The sequence below is a fragment of the Adiantum capillus-veneris genome, chromosome 8 (assembly GCF_014529385.1).
Source record: "Adiantum capillus-veneris isolate H3 chromosome 8, ASM1452938v2, whole genome shotgun sequence".
Classification (NCBI taxonomy): Eukaryota; Viridiplantae; Streptophyta; class Polypodiopsida; order Polypodiales; family Pteridaceae; genus Adiantum; species Adiantum capillus-veneris.
Genome location: NC_140938.1, coordinates 78070113 through 78095505, shown reverse-complemented (window position 1 = coordinate 78095505; position 25393 = coordinate 78070113). Strand labels below are relative to the sequence as shown.

The window sequence follows — 25393 nt, the reverse complement described above, 5'->3', positions numbered from 1 at the left end:
GCAAAACGCGAAAATCCGTACAGCCTGCCACATCATCATGTGAACGCAATTTTCGAAAAACTGCCACGTCATCAGTTTTGGCGTGTGTTCGAATCCTGCTTTATTTTAATCCTTTATGTCACTTGGGGCCCCATCGAGCGGGGTCCCCATACGTTAATAGGACTTCTTCTTCTGCTACTTGTTCTTCCTAGGGTTTAGGCCCCTCGGCCGGCATATGTAAGTTGGCTCCATTCTTTAGGGTTTTGCCATGTCAGCAGTTTGTTACAGAATACGACACCAGAGACGTTGTAAAACCCTCCTCCGAAGGCCCCACTCTCTATGGCGAGAGTGGTCTACTTATGATTGCACAAATCTCTACAATGCTTGGACTTGCCGACGATGTCAACGATGCCGAGATGGGCTGAAATCTGAAAACTCTAAGGGCTGAAATCTGCAAATCTTTATCTGTTGAATTATGACTCTATGTCGAGGACGATGCCGATGACGATGGTACAACGACGCGCTGAAAACGCAGATGCTGAAATCTGCGTTTTCCGGGCTAAATCTGCAAACTTTGCTGGATCTAACCGTGCGGCGAGGATCTGCTACGGGAAGGTGAGATCTGCGAGGTTCGGGACTTGATCTGTGAGTGCTAAAGGCTGAAAACTGAAAACGCTGGTGGGTCTTGATGTTCCGTCGCGGTGAATCTGCAAAACGCCGGGGCTGATCTGCAAACCAAAAACACTAGGGCTGATTTGAAGTCTTCTTGCAAAAACGCTAGGGCTTTTGCTGGTTCTGCTGTTGCCGGATGTCTTGCAAATGCAAAACGCTAGGCTGATCTGTGGTCCTACTATCGCCAAGAATCTGCAAGTGCAAAAACGATGGCTGATCTGGGTTCTTGATGCAAAACGCTAGCCTCGCTGCTGTGCAGCAAAAATGCTAGGCCTTGCTGGGGGTTCCTGTTGAGAAGGTGCCTGTTGAACCGAAGCCCCTGCTGCCTCTTCTGCCAGAAAGTGCTAGCGCTAGGTTTCTATTTATACAAACTTAACAAAATTGCCCTATCTACTTTTCAACAAAAGTCACTTAAAAATAATAAGTGAAAAATGTCAAAAATAGGGAAAATAGGTCTATGCACTATAAAAATGCTCTTGATGGGTTCTTATGAAAATCTGATGATCATGCTATGTGCAACCAGAGGATATACATCTAATCTAAGTGTCTGGAAATGCACGGTCTGCAAACAGACTCACAAAAGTGCCAGATCACTTCCTATTCTAGACTGACTTGATTGAACTGAACCCTGGTCATGCTATAGCTTGTCCACGGACATGTAGGGTTGGATGTGTCAAGTGACAGTTCTACACCTTCCCAATCACCCCCATCAATAAACTTCTCACTAGGTGTGTTACAGCAAGCTCCGGTGCAACAAGCTCCTGCACAGACAGCCATGGAAGAGCTCACAAGTGTTCTAGCTAAGGTGAATATTAAGTTTCTGACTTTCAAAGGTCTCTCCACAAAGGATGCTAATGACCATGCCCGGAGTTTTGTTTCTCTCTGCAAAGGTCATGGTCTAAAACGAGAAGATGCCTACTTAGTACTCTTTCCATCCATCTTCGATGGCTTAGCCAACAAATGGTATAGTCGGTTTGCACAGAACCACTTTACAACTTGGGCCGTTACGACGGCAGTTCTGTGAAGCTTTCAAGCCAGGGGACTTCCAAGAAGATTCTGGATGAGTTAGCCACTCTAATGCTCCAACCAAATGAGACTTTTACAAAACTCATGACCAGAACCAAGTCTTTGGTCGCTAAGCTTGCTCAGCAACCAGGTGAATTTATGGTTAAGAAATGGGTGGAGAAGGCTCTTCCCAAAACCTCTCAGCAAAAACTTAAGAGAGAATCTCCGACCTGACGCCAGCTTTTATCATACCCATGCTTCCTCATCACCTCAAAGCTTCTATGCCTCCACCTCCAAATCCATGCACCAGGAGCAAGGACCACCTCGCCCTTCAACTCGCCCATTGAATCGGCCCATTTTGTGCAGCAGATGCAGGGAATATGGTCATTACCAAAGCAAATGTCCCCTCTGTAACAAACTGCTGACGTGTCAAAACCCTAATTCTGTTGAAACCCTAACCTTAAAATTAGAAACCCTAATTTTGGCCAAAATCCTAATTCTGTTGAAACCCTAACCCTAAAATCAGAAACCCTAATTCTGCCCGAAACCCTAATTCTGTTGAAACCCTCACCCTAATTTGCTGACATGGCGGGCTGACACGTGGCCTGCTGTACGGACGCAAGCACAATTACCGAAAAGCAGGCAACTTTTGGCATTGCTTTTTGGACCAGGAGCTTTCGAGTTTTGAAGGCTTTTCACTGTAATTGCTTTTCAAGGGCCTCTAAATATGAGGTTAGGGCTCATTCTCTGGCATGCTTCCTGGCGAAGGTGCAGAGCCTGGAGTACCAGCTTGTACTATGTTGATGCAATATAAAGAAATACCGAAAGGGGCACCAAGGTTTGGGGCCAATACTCTCTGGGGTGGAATTCCGCCACTCCATGTCACGTGTCGTCTCTCTCTCTCTCTCTCTCTCTCTCTCTCTCTCTCTCTCTCTCTCTCTCTTTAGCACTTCAATTTTTCACGTATTATTTTTAAGTGACTTCCCAACAAAAGTAGGTAGGGCAATTTTGCTAAGTTAATATATAAGCAAACCCAAGTTAGCACTTTCTGGCAGAAGAGGCAGCAGGAGCACATGCTCAACACGCTTTCTTCTCAACAAGAACCCTCAAGCGCCAAGATCCCCCATAGCCTAGCGTTTTTGGATTGGACAACCTCAGCAGTGCCCCCCCAAGATCCGGCGTATCAGCATGGCATGTGTGGCGTGCCACCAACACAAAGCCCTAGCGTTTTCAGCCTTGATTGATCGCCATCAATATTTAGCCCTAGCGTTTCCAGTTTGGCATGGCCGTCAGCAGTACCAGATCCCCCTAGCGTTTTCCATTGCTGCCATCGCCGGAACTTCCCAGCTAACTAGCGTTTTGCTAGCATTTTTCAGATCTGCCAGCGTTTTGGTTTTCAGCCCATTCCGAAGCAGAAGAGGTAGCGTTTTCAGCAGTCAAATACAGCAACAGATTCAGCCCTAGTTGGTTGCAGAAGATAGCCATTTTCAGCCCTCGAAACACAGCCAAAACAGTCATTTTCAGCCACCGAAACAGCCATTTAGCAGATAGAAGACCACAGATTTCAGCCCTAAAGTCGTCGTCGTCGTCGTCATCGGCATAGTCCCAAAGTTGCATCAGTCCATTGCATACGCATTGTACCACTTTGTGCAATCAATAAGTAGACCACTCTCACCAACGAGAGTGGGGCCTTCGGAGGAGGGTTTTACGTCGTCTCTGGTGTCGTATCTCTCTTCTCTCTCTATCTCTCAGTCTCATACACTTGCACGCACAGTGTCCATTCACTTTGTTTGTGATCATAGCATTCTCTCATTAAGAACAGAAGGCTCTACCTTCCATAAGAACAAAAGGAACCTTAAGCACAGTTCAGAGCACTCATCTTGAGCAAAGCACAAACAATCATTCTGTTGCACATAACATTGGTATCAAAGCTTTGGCAGTGTTCTGTATCACTCAAGGAAAGAATCACAAGAATTTTTTTTGCTTGTTGAGGTCACACGAACCCAAGTTCGCTTGGGCGTGTCGATTCCTAATCGTGTTTTTGAAGAGTGACAGGAATCCCAGGAAAGAAGGGCTTGTCCAGCCTCCCCTTGTGTCTCTTTTCACTCATTGAGAGCGGACCGTGCACTTAGCAGCCGGCCAATCGACGTGAGGTGGGAAAAAGCAACCTTGGTGTGAGCGCAAGGCCGCCAACAGGTGCGCCCGTAGAAAGGAGTAGAACTCGGGTGAAGAGAAGATCCTTCTCAAACACGGTTTGCAAGCGAAAGAAGAACCTCAAGAACTCAAGAACCCTAAGAACCCAAGTTCCTCATAAACTTAAGAACCAAAGATCATAGTGCATGGTCGTCACCCGAAGCGGAATGGATACTTCGCATATAGGTGATGAGCATGAGAGAGGCGGCGAAGATTTTTCCCCACCAGGAGATTTTTTCGACCCTCCCCCTTCGCCCTCTACGCCACGAGTTGTACTAACTCCTATGGAGATGATGGTCAAGTGGATGTTGGACATGATGGCATAACAACAAGAAACGAATCAAGTTGCGTTGGCACAACTCGCAAGCAAAGCAGAACAACAAGAAGCTAAGGACCGAGAGCGCGACGAAAGAATTTCAAGACTTGCCGCAGAACAAGCAGCTAAGGACCGTGAGCGCGACGAAAGAAACGCAAGATTTGCCGCATAACAAGAAGACAATCGCCTTGCTTTAGAACGTAAACGCAACGCACGAAAAGAAAGAAAAGAACTAAGAAAGGAGGAAGCGGCAGCACGAAGCGCGGCCTTGGAGATCGAGTGAAAGGCTCAAAGAGAACTACGAACTCAAGAATTCGACGGGTACTTGCCTCGAAAACCGAACCACCCAAAGATCGTGGGAGTTCCTTAAGTGGTGCAAGCCACGATGCGGATTCCAACCATCCAGTCATAGAGAAGTTGACTTTTAGTAAGTATGACGGTAAGATGGATGCTACGGTTATTCATTCTTGGTTGCATCAATTTAATGCTTATTTTGCGACAACTAAGAAGATAGGAAATAGCAAAGTTTTGACGGCAGCTATGTACCTTGCCGGTGATGCCATCAATTAGTACCACGCATGGCAAGAGGCACAACGCGCACCTAGAGGAAACCAACGGATTCACGCCCCTTTCCTTCAATTGGGCTGATTTCCAGGACAAGCTCAAGGCGCGGTTTATGCCACCTCAGTACCTCGCACGATTGAAGGACGATTGGCGCTCTCTTAAGCAAAATGGTATGCCGCTTATGTCTTTTTCTAATCATGTTTTGCAACACGGTACTCAATTAGGAAATCGGATGATGAGCGCAAAGAGGCTTTCCTCTTTGGATTGGACGAGTATATCAAGTAGGATGTCGAGGTACTCGATCCAATCAACAAGGCGGTAGCGATTGCTCTCGCACAGGAGATGAAGCACAACAAGGGAAAGCCTAAGGAGAACAAGACTTCCACAAGTATCTCGCAGACTTCTCAAAACCCTCACAACGGTAAGAATGGTAACTCTTCTAACCAATCTTCCAACAATCTCTCAGAAAAGAATTCTTCCAATGAATCTAAAGGTAAGTGTCACGTGACACATCCAACCCTATGTGTCCCTGGACAAGCTACACCACAGCAGGGTTCAATCAGTCCCAGTCAGTTTAGATTACCAGTGATCTGGCACTTTTGTGAGTCTATTCGTAGACCGTGCATGCCCAGTCACTTAGCATAGATGCATATCCTCCGATTGCACACAGCATGATCATCGGAATTCCCATCAGAATCCATTAGCATCAGTTAGGGGAATTTTCCAGTGCATTTAGCCTATTTTCCTATTTTTGGTTATTTTCACTTCTTATTTTCAAGTGACTTTCCAACAAAAGTAGGTAGGGCAATTTTGCTAAGTTAATATATAAGCAAACCAAGTTAGCACTTTCTGGCAGAAGAGGCAGCAGGAGCTTCCCGCTCAACAGGCAACTTCTCAGCAGTACCCCCCCCCATGACACCCTGGCGTTTCTAGCAGGACTACATCGCCACAGAACCAGATCCCCCATCCCTAGCAGGATCGCCCTCAACAGATCAGCCCATCCTCAGCGTTTTTCCCGCGACCAACCATCCCCATCATTAGCGTTTTTGACATCAGCATCATTAGCGTTTTTTGACATCAGCAACATCAGCGTTTGACTCACAGTTTCAGCCAGAAGCAGCAAATTCACTAACGCTAGCATCATCTGCAAATTCAGCATTTTGTAGCGTTTGACTAGCAGCAGATCTGCAAAAGCTCAGCGTTTTTGGATCAGCAAACCCAACGTTTTTTATCAGCAAAATCAGCATTGGAAAACGCAGGTTTTCAGCCGTTAGCAAAGGAGCAGATCAACCCCATATTGGTTGCAGATGATCCCCCATTTTCAGCCATAAAAACGCAGCCAAAACAGTCATTTTCAGCCACCGAAACAGTCCAGAAAAACAGCAGATAGAAGACTACAGATTTCAGCCATCGAGTCGTCGTCGTCATCACTGTCGTCGTCATCGGCGTAGTCCAACTTGCATCTATCCATTGCATTCGCATTGTACACCTTTGTGCAATCAAAGTAGACCACTCTCGCCGACGAGAGTGGGGCCTTCGGAGGAGGGTTTTACAACCTCTCGGGTGTCGTATCTCTTCTTTCTCCTTCTCTCAGTCTCATTCACTTGCACGCACAATATCCACTCACTTTGTTCGTGATCATAGCATTCTCCCTAAAGACGGAAAGCTCTCTTTCCCTAAGAACTAATAGGAACCTTGAGCAAATAAAGATCACTAATCTTGAGAAAATACAACATTCATTCCGTTGCACCTTACAATAAGGCTAACACAATTGCTAAACCTAAGCTGACTCCAGATGAAAAGGTAGCACAAGGAATTGTAGGAGGATACATCACGTCGGAAGAGCAAAGCACTAATTCTAAGGAAGGTCGTTGTTTTCATTGTCACATTAAGGGTCACATAAAAAGAACATGTCCTAAGCTTGAATCGAATGAACCTAAAGAATCCACAGAACCCACTTCCTCTGTCAATGCAGTTAATGATAACACGAGTGTGCCCCAAGTTTCTCATGACCCTCCCATTGATGATTCTCTCATTAAATGGTATGGTCGTACGTCGGGGCACCGTTTTGTCATATTGTTTGACCCAGGTAGTATGCATGATGTGATTAGTTCCTCTCTTGTTGAGAGAGTCCGCCTCGAAGTTAGTCCGAGATCTCCTATCGAGGTCTCTGGCTTTCGTCCCGGTATGGACGCTCTCATCACGGAGGAGTGCCTTGATGTGTTGTTTGCAATTCAACAAACTGCCTTCACTAGAAGATTTGTTGTTTCTCCTCTCTCAGGATGTGATATGATTTTGGGCATTCGATGGTTTCGGGATACTAACGCTCTCATTGATTTTGAGGCTAACACTTTAACTCCCAATGCCAAAAGTGATTCTCCTATTGTCATTCATGGAGAGGACATTGCTCATTCTCCATCCCTCATTGCTAATATGCAGGACAAGATTGAAAGGATTCAGGAGGAGACTCTCTCAGTCTCTTTTTCTCCAAAGCATGACACACAGGATTTACATGATTGTGAAAAGCATGATGATTTGATTGACAATGATCAGCATGATGATTTGAATGACAATGATAAGCATGATGAATTGCAAAATCAAGATGTGATTTCTCACAAGCATGATGAGTTGCATGAAGAAGATGTGATTGTTCACAAGGATGATGTGTTAGTAGATGCTTTTTCTAGCGAAGCTAATCTCGTTGCATATTCGATCAATCACGAAGGATCGATCTTGGCTCTCGAGCCTAGGTCCAAAGAACCCTCACAGGAAGTATTATGTGTTCGCATGATTGATACGCACGCATTGTTCGAATGTTTCATTCGTGATCGTTTCTTGTATTTTAGTCAACATCGTTATGTGATCCCTTTTCCTAAGCATGACATATTGTATGTTGAGCACGTTTCTCTCATGGATGAGCACGAATGTATACGGATTTTTCATGAAAAGTTGAAAAATAAGCACGTAAGGAAGTCACATTCCACGTCTCTTCCTTGGCATGACACAGTTTCTGAACGAGCACATGAAAGTGTGAGCACCAAGCATGGGCATTTCCATTGTGAATTGCCACAGTTGATTGCTCTAGACCATAAGAGAAAGATTCGATCTCATTGTTTGCATGTGTTTGATGAACGGGCTGTCACTCCGTCTCTATGTTCATCTACATTGCATACACAGTCTTTAGAAAAGACAAGATTTTTTCCACTCACTTTACATGGAATGGGTATGTTCATGGTTTTGTGTTGGAAATGGTTTCAGGAATTTTTAGCCATGGAGATTCTTGAAGACGAAAGAAGCAGGTCTCTCGACGAAGTTGAAGCAAGGAAGGAGCCACTAAAGACTTTGTCGCTTTCAGCGCAGCCCAAAGAAGCAAGCGTTGCAGACCTTTATGAAGTTCAAGTACCGCACGACCCACACATCAGAGTGGGCCGGCAAAGAGTCCCTTCGAGGATTCCGGATGCTATTGGCGATCTCCTTCGACGCCATACAGTTCGGTACCAGTACCTCACTTTGAAAAGGAGGGGATGTCACGTGACACATCCAACCCTATGTGTCCGTGGACAAGCTACAGCATGATCAGGGTTCAGTCAGTCCAGTCAGTCTAGATTAGAAGTGATCTGGCAGTTTTTGAGTCTATTCGTAGACCGTGCATGCCCAGTCACTTCGCATAGATGCATATCCTCTGGTTACACACAGCATGATCATCAGTATTCCCTTCAGAATCCATCAGATTCAGTCAGGGGAATTTTCCAGTGCATTTAACCTATTTTCCCTATTTTTGACATTTTTCGCTTATTATTTTTAAGTGACTTCCTAACAAAAGTAGGTAGGGCAATTTTGCTAAGTTAATATATAAGCAAACCCAAGTTAGCACTTTCTAGCAGAAGAGGTAGCAAGAGCATATGCTCAACAGGCTTTCTTCTCGTCAAGAACCCTCAAGCGCCAAGCTCCCCCATAGCCTAGCGTTTTTGGATTGGACAACCTCAACAGTACCCCCCCAAGAGCCGGCGTATCAGCATGGCATGTGTCGCCACCAACACAGAGTCCTAGTGTTTTCAGCCTTGATTGATCGCCATCAACATTTAGCCCTAGCGTTTCCAGTTTGGCATCGCCATCAGTAGTACCAGATCCCCCTAGCGTTTTCCATTGTTGCCATCACCAGAACTTCCCAGCTACCTAGCGTTTTTCAGATCTGCCAGCGTTTTGGTTTTCAGCCCATTCCGCAGCAAAAGAGGCAGCGTTTTCAGCAGTTAAACACAGCAGCAGATTCAGCCCTAGTTGGTTGCAGAAGGTAGCCATTTTCAGTCCTCGAAACGCAGCCAAAACAGTCATTTTCAGCCACTGAAACAGCCCTGAAATTCAGCAGATAGAAGACCACAGATTTCAGCCCTAAAGTCGTCGTCGTCACCCCCGTCGTCGTCGTCGGCATAGTCCCAAAGTTGCATCAGTCCATTGCATACGCATTGTACCACTTTGTGCAATCAATAAGTAGACCACTCTCGCCGACGAGAGTGGGGCCTTCGGAGGAGGGTTTTACGTCGTCTCTGGTGTCGTATCTCTCTTCTCTCTCTATCTCTCAGTCTCATACACTTGCACGCAGAGTGTCCATTCACTTTGTTTGTGATCATAGCATTCTCTCATTAAGAACGGAAGGCTCTACCTTCCATAAGAACAAAAGGAACCTTGAGCACAGTTTGGAGCACTCATCTTGAGCAAAGCGCAAACAATCATTCTGCTGCACCTAACACTCCACCTCTCCCTTACCCTCGCCCTTACCCACCCCCTCTCTCCTTGCCCCTACCCACCCCTTTCCCCCCCTCGCCCCTATCTAGCCTAACCCCCTCGCCCTACCCACCCCCTCCCCTAGCCCCTCTCTAAACCCCTCTCGGCCCTCTCCCCTCACCCCTACCTGCCCCTTCCCCTCTAGAGTGAAGTAATAAGGCACTGAGATGCCCATGAGAAGAAGCCCAAGAATGAATTGTGCGAGAATCATTGATGGGCACGAATTGCACAAAGGCGAAACCACAGCCCACCACTTTGTTGAATAGAAGGCAGAAAATTGTTGCAGAAATGGACCTGTACGGTCAGTTTCCCAATGGTTCTACTTTCTGGTCAGCTTACCTCATTGTGCCGGGGTCATTACTTCTTCAGCATATCTTGCAAATATCGACATTGCTTCATTGGTACTTCTTCCAAGGAACTCCAAATTTTCTCCAAACATCACCTTCTTCAGTCAGAGTGTACTGCGTTTTTTCTGGTGTTTCACTGTTCTATCTCACCGAGACGGTGAGTGGTCTTGTGGCGGGCAACCTAGCAGGGCTACAGTGTCACTTGCATGGGACAAGCAGTTAGTTGCAATTGGGCTTGAGTTCACATTGGGCGGACTCTTGCTTGGGCAGTGACACATGGCAACTGTTACGGATGGTGGTCCAGTGGACACCGTGGCCAGATCACCACCACCTCAAAGAGGAGATAGGCTTATCTGGATTGGGATAGATGTCAGCTATTGGTGGCTCTAAGGAGATACATATGAGTGGTTGGTTCCAGTCGTGACGACGCATCATGATCTACTTTTGTGTGGTCGGTCATCTAGATTCTCTCATCTAGAGTTGTACACAGCACGTCTGCACCATCCCTGCACAGTTGAGCCTCGACACCCCCACTGTACCTATGAGATTTGGGCTAGAGCTGAGTGTGCTGCCATGCACAGAGTCTGTATCGATTTCTTTGAGTTTGTCGATGTTCGTGTGGTTCATGATCTACGGAGTCGTATTGTTGTTGCTCTGTTGTTCTTGTTGTGTTGTTCTTTGTCTTCTGTGTTTTCATCGTGGAGTGAGATATCATGCACATTGCACTGAGGAGCACCCACTATAGAGGGCACGACACATTATCTCCGCTACACTCTCCATACATCTCCATCCATCAATGCTACCAGATCTGCCCTGGTCCACTAAGGGGCCCCAAATCTAAACCCCATAGAGCATAGCTAAAGCCACTAGAGTGTCAAAAGGCCACAACTTTGTTCGAGGTTCCTGAAACTGAACCTAGGAACACATCTTCTCCAAACCTCCCAAGGCTACATAAGCTCTCCATGCTAATAACAATCTGCCCATACAAGTGACCGAGGTTGGTCCGGCATAGAACTGCCATGCCCAATGGATGGACTTGAGGTGCACACAACTGCGACTGCTACTAACATTGACAACTGCTCTTGCACACGAGACCACTGACACGATCTCCACATGGACATCACCTCCAACATGCTCTGAGAGCATAGATTTGGTGTATCTCCTCTTGGCTAGATCTAGATGTGGATCTAGATCTCAGTCGAGGAAATCTGCTACTGCATTAACTGGACGAATCCGAAGAGATGCCTGAACTCTAACAAGACGAGCTTCTTCAGATGTCACATACCAGCGTATGTGCGGCAAATTTCTCATTATTTTCCCGCCAGTTTTTTGCCCCCCCATACTATTGTCAATGTCATATTGTTTGCCTCTTGAGGGTCCGAGATCTCTGAATTTTTCCCAGATTTATTGTACCACAAAGATCTACCCTATTTTGACTTCTGTAACACTTCGATATGGTCCAAGAGCAGATTAGCAAATTGAACATTGCTGGACATGACACCATTCAGGGTGGCTCGTGCATTCTATCAATGACTGCTACAAGTTGCGGTATCCTCGCAATCGGTTAATCATTTCTCATTTCTCTATTGGGCATGACCGGGAACCTTTCGACATAGACAGTTGCGACTCTAGGGAGGGTACGACTTGTGGTTTGACCGGTCGGTACTCACCAAATGGGTGAATTTACTAGAGAGATGGTCATGCTTACATGTACATGGCCTTGGATGAGCATTCTCTTGGAATTACAGAGAAGATCCTAGATCTCTCTTTGGTCATTGATTCAACCTTGATCTACAGACTACAATGGAGCTTCGCTTTGGACTTCCTTGCAGAGTTTACTTGCAAAATGTAGGGTATCATATAGGTTGTGACTGCTTACTTAGTAGTACGATTTCTATTCTTCACTTCTAATCCACCCTCGATAACCTTAGAGCATACACATCCCTCAACCTGGGCGCATGTCTTCTCCCAACTCGACAGGAGGATCACTCTAACTTGCGGTCTCGTGGCATTGTCGGTGTGGATTGTGCTTTGGTAGATAGCGGAGGATTGGAGGTAGGAGATATAAGCATGACAGCTCAAAAGTGCTGGCTTGGAAACCCCTCTTCTCAAAGGATTTTGAGAGCGCAAACTGTTGAGTCTAGCTTTCCCTCTTCTTACTACTTATTGGACAACTTCGACACGAATGCCTTGGTCTCGCCATCCCTCTCCTCAAAGTATGACCATAGCAGAGACTGCTCAATCTCACATAGATGATGTTTACGAGCTGACTACTTAGTCAAGCTCTCCCCCCCAACTTCGATGGCACTCTACCTACTAACAAGACACCATCTGGTGGTGGTTTATGCACTCTATAAGTGACTGCTAGAGCACACGATCGCATTCTACAAAGCAAACTTTTCAATTTGACCTTCCCAGAGTTTTTGTGGATCGGTTGCTTGGCCTTATTGGATTATGGCTGCTTCCTCTTTGAGTCTTTTCTTAAGATAAGTGACCACGGATCTTCTTCGGCAGGATTAAACATTTGCACACCTTTCGGCACTCCTATAACTACCAATGACAGAACACAATTTAGGAGTTTGGGACATCTTGCTTGGAGGAAACGCACACTTAGCAGCGATGGAGTTTTCAATAGTCACCTACACTGCTCGTGCTTGGCAGCCTGAGTGCCCCGGATTATTGCTTCACAACAAGCCTCACATCAAGTGTTGAGAGGGGTGTTAGAGACACACCACTTTGCTCCTTCATTTAGGGTTAGGGCATACTTGCATCAATTAGCATGCAAGCCGGGCCGGCCACCCATGTATTTGAATTTTGCATTGTAGGCTGCTAGGGGGCCACTCGGGGGGAGGGGGGTCCTAGCCAGGCCACTTTGGCCGGCCAAAAAGGTTAGGTCCTTGTCCCAGATTATTGGGAGCCCTATTATAGGAGATTTATCCTACATTATTATCATTACATTGTGGTGTCTTTAGGATGGCTATCTGATCTACATGTTGGAAGGAATATACGCATCCTATGGGCACCCCTTTCCACTACATTGTATATGTGCGGTGCCATCCCCTTAGGAGGTGCACCTTGGTTATGAGATAGGGCAGCATGAACTTGCATTTTCTCTCTCTTTCTGTCTCTGTCTCTCTCTCTCTCATCTCTCCCTTTCTTTCCCACTTTTGCTCCACTCTGAAACATCCATAGGGACACTCAAGATAAAGCATAAATTGTCAACAGAAAGGCATCCTCCTAATTTGCCTGTCCATAAAATTTGATACTTATTGCTCCATGTAATTATCTATATGATTTGATGCATGCATATCTTCTCCCTTGTTATATTTATCATTAATATAGTTGAGATTTTATTTGTGATGTGTATATTTTTATGATGGCTTAATTTTGGAAGGTTTAAGTTTCAATATTGACTAAATGTCAGAAGTTGTTGGAATGGCAGAAAAAATCTAACATTGTATTTGGAGCAATGGAAAATTTTGCCATTCCATGTGGACTGGAGATGCTTGAAACTGAGTGTCCATTGAAATTCTAAGGTGCTTCTCAAATCCTAACAGTGCGAGTCTTCCATACACAGTTTGTCGTCGTTTTTCTGCCTATTCTCTTGATAACTGCCTTCTAAGTCAAGAAACATAGTGAAATTGCAAATAAATAAGTTGGTTTTAGAGATTTATTGAATGCCCATGCACACAATGCAAGCAACAAGCATCTTGCCAATGTCGAAACTGCCAAGAGCATATATATACTTAGGTATATACTTAAAAGAAGAACATAAAGATGAATGCTCCTCAAGCTGAATGTGCATGTGGAGAGATATGGCAGCACGAGCAACAAGAAAAGAGATGGGCTGCCTATGTTACTAGTCGATGAAAGCAGAATAGTAAATACCTGTATGCTGCAGCTTTTGAATGTGAGGAGGGAGTGTGTTCTTGTGTTGGTGTTTGATAAAACTTCGAAGAGAGTGCATCTAGCTCTTCCTTCAGATCACGCAAAGACCAGTCTGGCGTAGGACTAAAGTGTTCTGGTGAACGATGATGCAAGCTTCCGGGTGTCAGGGTTAGGCTTGGGGATGGAGACATCTACGACTTCTCTCTGCATACATTGTCACAATTTGTCAAGGCAGGATGCTCAACCACAATATAAAGAGCGAAAAAAGTGTTGTAACTTGTGTATGTGTGTGTGTGCGCGCGCGCGTCTCACTCGACTCGGGGCATCCCTCTCTCTCTTACCGATAACAGAGGTCAAGCCACAGTGAAATCACTTCTTCCTGTAGCAAAAGCACCACGCAGAGATTTGAACTCTCGCGCTCACTTCCATCTTTACACCCTGCCCATCTGATCTCGTCGTCAATAGCAGAGCCTCTTTAAATTTTTTATAAAAACTCTCACATGGGTGGCCCTCTCAAACATGGCCAATGCTCCATGCTTACGCGCAAAACTTTCATCCCTGCTAGGTACTCATGCTCGTCTCATTGGCTCCTGCCACATTTAATGATAGTTGGCAACCTTTTCTTTTTCGTCTTCGATGAGTGGGTATCTCTGGAGATTCACCTAATGAAGCCTTTTTTTAAGATGTGTACCTTGCATTGTGTATTGAAGTAGTTCATTACCTTGATTGCATAAAAGAGTATTTGTTTGGTCAAGCTTGAGGCCACGTTGTCCACATCCCTGTATTGAGCCTCATCATACGGTGTTTTTCAAAGCTCAATTAAATTATGTCCGCATGGCTTTTCACAAGCCACCTAAATAAATCACATGCACAGCATCTGTTGAAATTAGCTTTTCACAAGCCATCTAAATAAATTACGTGCACATCGTCTATTGAAATTAGCTTAACAGCGCTATCACTATGGCAATCCGTAAGAAGCATCATACGGGTTCAATGCTAGGAAGAACAACTCATGTTACACAGTATGTAGCACAAGCAAGGTACATAATAAAAGGAGAGATTGGCCATTGTGGAAATCCACAGGCAACATATGGGGTTCATCGCCAAGGAAAACAACACAGGCACAACAATATCTAGCAGTGGTAGGGTACACAACAAAAGGAGAAATTGTCTACACACAACTTCGAAGAGTGCCCGAATTTTTTGTAGCCAAGAGGCTTGCTGAAGAAGTCAGTTTGTAGGCTTAGTGAAAAGGTTGGATTAGATTAGGTTTGAGGATTGCATAGGGCTTGAGATAATAATCAGCATATGATAGATGTGCATGTGGATAGCCAACTCTCAACGTATTTTATTGTCATGCTTGATGAAGCACATTAATGACAATACACATTGCAAAAGGACCTAGTAAGGTAGCAAAAAGATTTGTGCTTTTTTTAGTATAACATTTTCACTCTTGGAACGTTTCTTGTTGAGATTCTGTATGTATAGTAACCAAAGAGTGATTGTCAAATAGATACAACCTACCAGACTTTGTATGAGAGAATGAAGGGGTTTGGTCAAGCGTCTCAATGTTCTAGAACCTTACGAGCAGACAATTTGGACTTGTACATTATAAACAATTTCTCACTCAATGGGATGATGAACAGATGAAGCAGAAGCATACCATTTTTGGAGTAGAGCGAGCAAATAGAGAACATGAAGGTAGAGAGAGGGCAAGCATAAGCATGTGTTCTATGTTCTTATGGCACAACGTTTCACTCTTATTGTGTTAAGCACATGATCTTGCATGTCATCATGGGTCAGGTTGAGCCTTGGTGCTTCTCATTAAGCTAGTCAACCTAGTACTTATCGACTTCTCTCTAAAGGTGTTTATTGATGAAGCATCACTATCTTGAGAACTTTCCCCCTCTAATTAGCTACTAGAAAATCTTAGTAGATCAACATGAAAACATGATATGCTTTCCAAGACCCCTGGGTAGCTACAGCCTCTTCCCCTAATTGAACTATTCGGATCGAGTTGTTGTGGCTCATAAAAAAGGCTACCTTGACAAATTTTTTTGTTGTGGGAGGTTGCAGCCAAAAAGCTCACATCATGTGCGCTTCTCTCTCTCTCTCTCTCTCTCTCTCCCCCCCCCCCCCCCCTCCCCCAACTTTTTTTTTTTTTTTTTTTTTTTTTTTTTTGGGGGGGGGGGGGGGGGGGGGGGGGGGATCTTGTTAATGTGTGAATTTATTAAAAAGTTGCCATTATAAGTAGTATGCACATATTTGGCAGGCGTGCCTAGAACAGATCACTGCACCTCTACATGCCAAGAGTATATCACAAATTTGACCTCTACTAGGATGAGTGCCAATAATCTTGGAAATGGCAAACGTGGCCTAGAGATGGTTCACCTCAATCTCAAGACTCATTCCTCCTCAAGCAAAAGAGAAAGCCAAGTGGTGGACTCCTAGGGGGCAGTTGAGGGGGTTTTATGTGAGTCTTTATTTGGAGTAAGAGGAGCTGCAATTAATGTTTGGAGACAACATCAAAGGGAGGGGAGGAGGGAAACAAATCTACTTGCCACAGACAGAGAGGCGAAAGAGGGAATAGGTAGGGGAGGGGACTATGGGTAGGCATCGATGTGGGGGGAGGGGAATGGCAAGGACCAACAAAAGCAATCAAAAAGAGAGGGGGGATCAATTTTCTCCTACCTTGACATATGTTTTCTTTTAGACCAACTAAGATTTCTTGAAGAGGATTTATATGTCACTAGTAACATGGTTTTCTCACGCAAAACTTCTCTCTAAGCCGATTAGTAACACCAAGAGCCATGTCACATAGTGAATAAGTGACACTAATAATCGAGGCCAACCTACTACAATTAAGTAGATTTTCTTTGTATAGATTATCTTTTGATTAGCATTGGACACTTACAGTCTTTGAGATCTTGTAAAGAAGCGACACACGTAATAAGAGTCTGTAATGGTCCTACATTAATTTTTCATTTTTTAAATGATTTTTCCCAATACAAAATCCCTTATTTTGAATGCATGTGGGGGTGAACCCCCCCAAGGCACCTATATCTTTGTAGTCATCATCACCATTTTCCCCATCCTCGTCTTCTTTGCCATATTCATTTGCATCATGCTTAGTGTCACTACACCCTTGCCTACATCATTTTCTACTTGCTCATCATTGTTGTCCAACCTTTTCCTTATATTGAATTCTTCTTAGCTTCATCTGCATCATATGTCACAATAGCCAATGCCTTGATCTCTTCTAGTTTGCAACCTAGGAGTCACATTTGCATTAATGGTTCTCTCCTAGTTCAAAGCATTTCTAATAGATGATGAAAGTATTCTTTGGCACTCTTGGTTAGGTCATGTCCCCATGACTACTTTGGAACTTCGTTAGGAAGGGAATAGGGTGTAGGAGGGCCTCTTTATTTGTCATAGGATTAAAAATGAGATTAAGGAATGAGCAAATGGAAGACTTCCATGTGGACTAAAATGGTGAATGTGGTAGGTCCTAAAAGTGAGTGGTCAAACTTATAGGCTTAGAGGTAGAGGGGTATTTTATTTATTAATATAATGAGTATAAAAATTTGACCCTTTTTTTTCAAATTGGGGTAAAAACCCTCTCTCTCTCTCTCTCTCTCTCTCTCTAGAGGCTGCTGACTCCCCCCTCCCTCCCTAAAAGGGGATCTCACAAACTCCCTTGTCCATAGATCACTCAATCTCACCTTCATACCTCTACATAAAGCTATATATATAAAGCATTGTTTGCTTCTAGAGTATCTTCCTCAACACCTTCCTTGGTCCTTCTTCCTCATCTAGATATAAAATGATCTTCCCTTACTCACATCAACATTGTTTTGCACATGAGCATTGTTTGGTAAGATCATTAGGCTTCTTTCAACATATATGTTGGTAAGAATAATGAGATTCATTGCTATTTCCAATGTTCTCATAACTTTGCTCACTATATTGGTTTTTGTTTCTATCCTCCATGTAAAGATTTGTAGTGGTGCTATTGTTTCTCTTTGTATACATCTTAGCATTGCCAATTATGCCACACTAAGAATAATCGTGTATATGAACTAATTTTGATTTTTTTTAATAGGGTGTGCTGCATTCCTTTCATGGCTTCTCAGGGTGCTCATCAACATGAGAGTGTTATTGAGTCGATAAGTTGTAGCAATGTGCAAGATAATAGCAGTTCTTGGCTTGCTTTTGACTACATATGAATCATGCAAACCTTGACAATACAGCCTAAGAGATGTACTAAAGGTGTCAAGGAGACATATGGATTCTTGGGTGCATCATTGGAAGGGGAAAGTCATGGATTTCAAGAAAATTGACGATGGAAAGCGTCTAGCAAAGGTATAACTTGTATATATAGATTCTCAGTTGAAGCTTGATACATCCTTCTCTCAACCTGCAAATTGCACGTGTCCTACTTCTGCTTAAATGTTTTAAATTGTACCATTTATGCTTTAACCTCTTAGGTTGCTTTAAATGTGTACATGATTTGGTGTGTTTTTCTTTCATATAGTTTTCCATCTAACTTTATAGAGTGGGAGTCAGCAAAATCTCACAGGCAGCTTTGAATCTATCCATGCAAAACCTTGGTAGGTTGTTATATGCAAAGTGTTTACGTTGAGAGCTTGCCTCACAAAAGGTATTCTTCTATAGCTATGATTATGTCACATCAAGAAAAAATGGGTGCAATAATATGTCTCCCATTAACTTAGCAAGCTTGGATAGTTTTCAATGGCCTAGACTAGACAATGTATCAACGCCAACAATCAAAAGAAGGATGGAGGTGGATGTGCACACTGCAATGAATTGTACCTATGGGTCACACAAAGAAACCCTATTCCTCTGCAAATGTTTGTTTATATTCATTTTGTGTGAATAGAAAATTTGTATGATCTACAAAAGAGAAGGGTTCGACTTGTAATGACATCTCATTCCCATGATCTATCATTGTACAAGCTCAACCACAAGGCCCTATCTTAATGAAAATTTTGTTTTGCATCCCATATGTATGCATAACTATGGATTGTAAAGTTTAAGTTAAGATATTTTGATTTTATACTTCAATTTAGGTGATATTTTGGGTAGCTCATTAATTTTTGAGTTGTATTGTCCAGTACCCCTTAGTAGATTGCGGACTTCTTTCCTTGAAAGTACAATTGTGATGAGATCAAACTGTGATCCTCAACACCTATGGAGTGATTGTGTATTAACATGATCATACCCCTGAAAATACAACTTTGGGAGACATAATGAGTGCTACAATCAGGTAGAAGATTTTTTTCAATTGGAATCTTATTCACAACTAAACTATGAAAGAATATTCTCCCTCCATGAACAGATGAGGAAGATGTCAAATACCCCCAAAGAAGATAGTCATACTAGATTTTCCCAAGTGTTTCCATAAGAGATTACCTGCATGAGAGGATCTCTTAATGTATTCATGTTGTCCCATGAATGAGTTGCTTGATAGCTAGGCCATGCCTACTTGCTACCATAGAAACCATCATTGGGATTGGCTGCACCTTGAGCATAGAGTCAATGATGTAACTGCTCACTGTTGTATATATATACAATGGTCAGAAGCCCATCCACCAGCCTTAATTCTTCTTGGACATGGTAGATGATGTTATTGCGGATGTGTAATAAATGGTGGAGTGAACATACTCTCATCTTATTCGCATGCCATGCATGCATATCAGAAAAATAGATTGATAAGCCCTTGGCTTCAATGACAGTCTCAGCCTTGTAAGTTACAATTATATGTTCCTTGCACGATTACACAGGCATGGATACATCATAGTGCATCATTTCCAAGCTTAAAATGTGAGCTTATATCCACTTAGTGCCAAATATGCGTGCCATTATCCTTAGGATTGATCAAAGTGTCAAATAGCCACATCTTAGTGCGTGTCAATCTCGCCTTTGCAGCACCTCTCATAGATAATGTAGGTCCATTGAATACAACACCAAGATATGTATAGGATTCTAATTACTCCACTATATCTTGTCGACGTGTAAAAGTAGGTGTTGATTGCTTGACCCACTGTGTTGTAGTATTGAATAGCACCACCTTGGTTTGGCCAAGGTTGATGGAGAGCCCACTATTTCAACACATCTACATGTCTCTGCATACCTTGTGGAGAGTTTGAAAAAAGCACATTATCGTTAGCATAAAGCAATAGAGGTATCCATGTACCTGACGATTGTGCCCCTCTATCCCTTGAAGTGTCAACATGGTCAAAAATCTCATGAATATACAATCCAAACAAAGTGAGAGACAATGGGCATGCCTGCTTCACCCCAATAGTAGAGTGAACAGCTCTAAAAGACCCTCTGCTTTCCATATCGTCCCTATAATTGCCTCATAGAGTGCAATGATACCCCAGACAAGCTCCCATGGGACTCCCATGTTATGTAGTCTCTGGATCAATCTGGTTCTCACGAATGTGTCAAAGGCTTTGTAGAAATCCATAAAGATACAATAAATCCTCCTTCCATGTGCTCTTCCCTCCTCAACGTTTGCTCTAAGCATGAAGATATAATCAAGTGTAGAGAATCCCTTCCCGACTCTAGCTTGCCCTGAAGCTTGTACACCCTCTCTCTCTCTCTCTCTCTCTCTCTCTCTCTCTCTCTCTCTCTCTCTCTCTCTCTCTCTCTCTCTCTCTCTCTCTCTCTCTCTCTCTCTCTCTCTCTCTCTCTCCCCCCCCCCCCCCCCCCAGCTACTACGAGCACCTTCTTTACCACTGGGATGGTACAGACTCCCATTGGAAAGGATGAGGACCGGGAAGGCATGTGATCATGACAGTCTAGTAGCGGAGCACTTTATACATGCTAGGGATATGATAATGGAGGTTCTTGCACTGTTGTTCAATCGTGCCATGTGTGAGGGGTTACCTGAGACTTGGAGGTTGTCTACCATTGTGCCTATCTTCAAGGTAGGGGATCCTATAGAGCCTGGGAACTACCACACTATTATGGTTGGAAAGACATTGGCACAGTTGTATGCATCCATTCTTGAGCAGCACTTGAGTATTTGCACAAAGGATGAGGGGGTACAAGCAAAGGGTCAGGCCGGTTTCAGGAGGGGTTTCTCCACTCTTGATCATATTTTGACACTCAGAGCCGTCATTGAGGAGGGCAGGTCACATGGGAGATGGATTTACTGTAGCTTTCTGGATTTCCGCAAAGCATTTCACATGGTACCGAGAGCTTGATGACAAGACTACAGGAGATGGGGGTGGCCATAGAGTTGATATGGGGGATTATGGCTTTGTACAAATCAGTCATGGGACATGTACGCACTCGAGAAGAGGTATCTGATTTAGTTCACTCTACTATTGGGGTGAAACAGGGATGCCCATTGTCTCCTACTCTATTTGGTATGTATGTTGATGAGGTGTCTGATTACATTGACAGAGAGGGTGACAAACGTGCCCAGTTGGCAAGGACGTGGATCCCATTGTTGTTGTATGCTGAGATATTGTGTTGATATCTGACTCACCAGAGGGTATGCAGTGACATTTGGATGCACTACACAGTTTTTCAGAGGATAGTGGATTGTGTGTAAACCTTGCTAAAACCAAGGTTATGGTGTTTAACACCACACCACAGTGGATGAGGAAATCAACACCTACTTTCACATATGGTCAGGAGATTGTGGAGTATACAGATGCGTACACTTACCTAGAGAGAGGCAATCTTCATTGGGCTGAGATTTTCTTTGAGAAGAGCAGCAGACACTAGACTGACTAGAGCTTATGCGGCTAGAGAGGATGTGTTCGCAGGTTCAATTTCAGGAACCTAGGACAAAGCTATGGCTCTTTGATACTTTGTTTGCATCTACTATCCTATATGGGGTGTAGATTTGGGGACCTTTTGTAGGCCAGGATGGTTGGAGACTGAAAGGGCGGTGGTAATGTGTGTGCTAGTCTCCACCCAACCGTGCTATCTTATAGCCTCCCCCTAGAGTACATATTGTCCGGCCGTGCCGGTGGCCTTGCCCATAGGACCCATGTCCTTACATTACCCCCCCCCCCCCCCCCCCCCCCCCCCCCCCCTTGGAGAATCGCTTTCGTCCTCGAAAAGAACGTAGGAAAACGTTTCTTAAGTGCGGAGACATTCTCCCATGTAGAACCTTTTTCAGGTCCATCTAGCCATTTTACCAACACTCTCACATGATGTCTAGTGCGAAGCTCATGAGAATCCAAAATCTTTTCGGGCTCATGAGGAATGCTTGGTGGTTCAATAAGGTCAACTAACACACCTGTGTCAATGACGTTATCATTTTGTCCTAGATGTTTTCGAAAACAACTAACATGAAAAACAGGATAAACTCGTGCATGCTCTGTGAGAGCTAACTTATAGGCCACTTGACCTATACGTTTGAGAATGGTAAACGGTTCACAATAGCATGGTGGAAGTATAACAACTTTTCTTGTCTTCAGACTCTTTGAATGCTCCGGAACTTTGAGGAAAACCTTGTCTCCTTCTTCGAAAGTAGCAAGACAACGATGCTCATCTGCGTACTTCTTATATCGATCTTGAGCTTGCTTAACATTCTGTCGAGCAACTCGAAGCATGTCAAAATGGTCTTGGAGAAAATCCTTCGCTTGTTGTATCTCCTCCTTAGCCAACCCCAATGTAACGAGTGATCTAGGTTGAAATCCATATAAAAGCATAAATGGACTAAACCCTGTAGTCACATGCTTTGAACTATTATAAGCAAATTCCAATATAGGTAAGTAGTCTTCCCAATTGGTTTGCTTCTTGCTAACGTACGCTTGTAGCATATCCTCTAGCACTTGATTAACTCTTTCTCTTTGACCATCCATTTCCGGATGATCAGCCGTACTTAGATTAAGTTTAGTTTCCAACTTTTGGAACACAGCTCTCCATAAGTGATTATCGAACTTTCAATCTCTGTCACTAATGATACTAGCTGGAAGACCGTAGAGTTTATATATATGCTCTACAAATAGCCATGCTAATTCCGATGTCTTAACCGTAGTCTTAGTGGGAATGAATTGACCCATCTTTGTGAGACGGTCTAGAATACCCAAATGGCATCATGGCCAGGATTTGTAGTAGGTAGTCCTACTACAAAATCCATAGAGATACTCTCCCACTTACCTTGTGGAATCTCTAAAGGATGTAAAAGGCCACCTACCTTGAGGTGCTCTGCCTTATTAACTTGGCACTGTTGGCAATTTAGTACGTACTCTTGAACATCATGATGTAAGCCAATAAAATTGCCGTCAAACTAAGGCATACATCTTACGAATACCTGGATGACCAGCACTTGGACTATCGTGACACTCAAATAAGATTTGGCGCCCAGTGTCCGAGTCCTTTGGCACACATACTCTACCTTTGTGGAGTAAGTAGCCATCATCAATGGAAAAATTCTTCCATCGCCTAAGCTCTTCCTGACTAGGGGTGGAGGTCTGTGTGTTGGAGGTTTTATCTACGCGTGCAGAGACATGTTGATCTGGTTGTTCAGAGACATGTGAGTGTGAGGGATCCCTTTTTAAAACTGCACTCCACATTTTAGCATATGATTGATCATGTGCACACTTGCCACGTAATGACTCCAAAAATCCACTCTTTAGTTCCGTGAAAGCAAGTGAATTAATCTGAGGCATCCGACTTAGTGCATCCGCTACTACATTATATCGCCCCTTGCTATATCGTAGCTTACAATCATAAACTTGAAGGATTTTTGCCCATCTAGCTTTACGGTCCTTCAAATCCGTTTGAGTAGTAAACCATTTGATACTCTCATGGTAAAAAACTACTTCAAACTTGGCACCATATAAATAGTGTCGCCACTTTTGTAAAGCATGAATTATGGCATAGAGCTCTCTCTCATAGACAAAATAATTTTGTTGAGCTCTATCTAACTTTTTAACTTTCAAAGGCTATAGGTCTTCCCTCCTAGAGAAGTACCGCACCAATTGCTTTATCACTAGCATCAGTCTCTACCACAAATGGCTTAAGTGGGTCGACGATTGCTAGGATGGGAGCAGTGGCTATAGCTACCTTGAGCTGTTCGAAACTGCGTTTTTGGGCTTCTTCCCAAGAAAAGGTCACCACCAGATGCAATAGGATGTTCACACATTGTGGTATACTTCTCTGTAGACACTTAGAGTGCACCCTGCTATGTATATGTTCATAAGGACTCTTGGACAGAGAATGTAGCTCTATGGATTCCACGCCCGGCTTGTGTATGCGTTAGGCAGACACTCCAGACACGGCTATCTCAAGGTCGTGTACAAATGCGGATTACTCCCCATCCAGGCCTGCGTCAAAGATTGCGAGATTGGCTACGATATCAACATTGACTTTTTCTCACTGACATGCGTATTGTCTCATGGAATGCATAGGGACTAGGTGGACCCAACTTTCTACGTCAGACGAGTCGACTCTGGAGCTCCGACTTAGACAGGAGCTCTAGAGATGCCTTGTGGGTGGAGCAATCAATATGCTTATACTTCATAGTATGATGTGCATTGGCACATATAATGCTCCTCTGTCTTTAGCTCTCTCGCAAACCTAGCATAATCCCTCCTTTGTGGAGATGAGCTGCATAGCTGAGCAATAACACTTATAATGCCATGAGACAGGTGGGTGTCCATATACTTGGTGCGTGAGATAAACCCATCATTTGTCGTGGATAGAAAGATGGTCTCAATAACAAGCCATCTTCATCTCCAACTCATGTGACGAAGATAGCCAAGTCCTCCTAGTATCCGGTTGAATGAGATCATGTGTAATAATCCTACTAATCTCTAAATAAGTGACAGTGAGGGATGGTGGATCTAGGGAGTACTAAAAAGGGGACAGCTTGTCCATGCTAAATCCTTGTAGCTCAAACCAAGATGATATCTGTGCAAACCAACATGCAGTATCGCCCTCACTGGCCAATTGTTCCGATAACTCAAGCCCTTGTCATGCATATCTCTCGCGTGGGAGCTCTCATGTGCTATAACTTTAATTTTAGACACTAATCTAGCTAGAGCCTCCACTACAATTGGTGGTGCACTCATCTTAGCTCTAACAATCTCATGTGGCATTGAGGCTTTCACCAAGGTTAGCTTGGAGATCATGGATACAAGTGGTCTCTCATGGATCTCCATCCATCATATGTATGCCCTGATCTACCATGATGATCTGGCTAAACCCCATATCTACACTCTATAAAGCATGGTAGGAGTTATCAAAGTGTCAAATAGCCACATCTTAGTGCGTGTCAATCTCCCCTTTGCAACACCTCTCATAGATAATGTAAGTCCATTGAATACAACACCAAGATATGTATAGGATTCTAATTTCTCCACTATATCTTGTCGACGTGTAAAAGTAGGTGTTGATCGCTTGACCCACTGTGTTGTAGTATTGAATAGCATCACCTTGGTTTGGCCAAGGTTGATGGAGAGCCCACTATTTCAACACATCTACATGTCTCTGCATACCTTGTGGAGAGTTTGAAAAAAGCACATTATCGTTAGCATAAAGCAATAGAGGTATCCATGTACCTGACGATTGTGCCCCTCTATCCCTTGAAGTGTCAACATGGTGAGAAATCTCATGAATAAACAATCCAAACAAAGTGAGAGACAATGGGCAT

General features: G+C 43.8%; 1 protein-coding gene across 6 annotated transcripts in view; it reads right to left on the bottom strand.

Annotated features, from left to right (window-relative positions):
* LOC147452411 (mRNA export factor GLE1-like) overlaps nucleotides 1–14309 on the bottom strand; it is a 169950-nt gene extending 155641 nt beyond the window's left edge. For 2 of the 6 annotated variants that reach the window (XR_015188895.1, XM_086518119.1), the window contains exons 1-2: nucleotides 14088–14309; nucleotides 13747–13950 (exon numbers count right to left, since the gene is read on the bottom strand). Coding sequence is in view for 5 of the 6 variants with exons in the window: in XM_086518119.1 (XP_086374245.1) it covers nucleotides 13747–13937 (191 nt within the window). In the remaining variant the exon portion in view is untranslated. The remainder of the gene's footprint in view (nucleotides 1–13746; nucleotides 13951–14087) is intronic. The other 4 variants (XM_086518122.1, XM_086518120.1, XM_086518118.1 and 1 more) reach the window with 3 other exon arrangements.
* Nucleotides 14310–25393: the final 11084 nt, after the last annotated feature.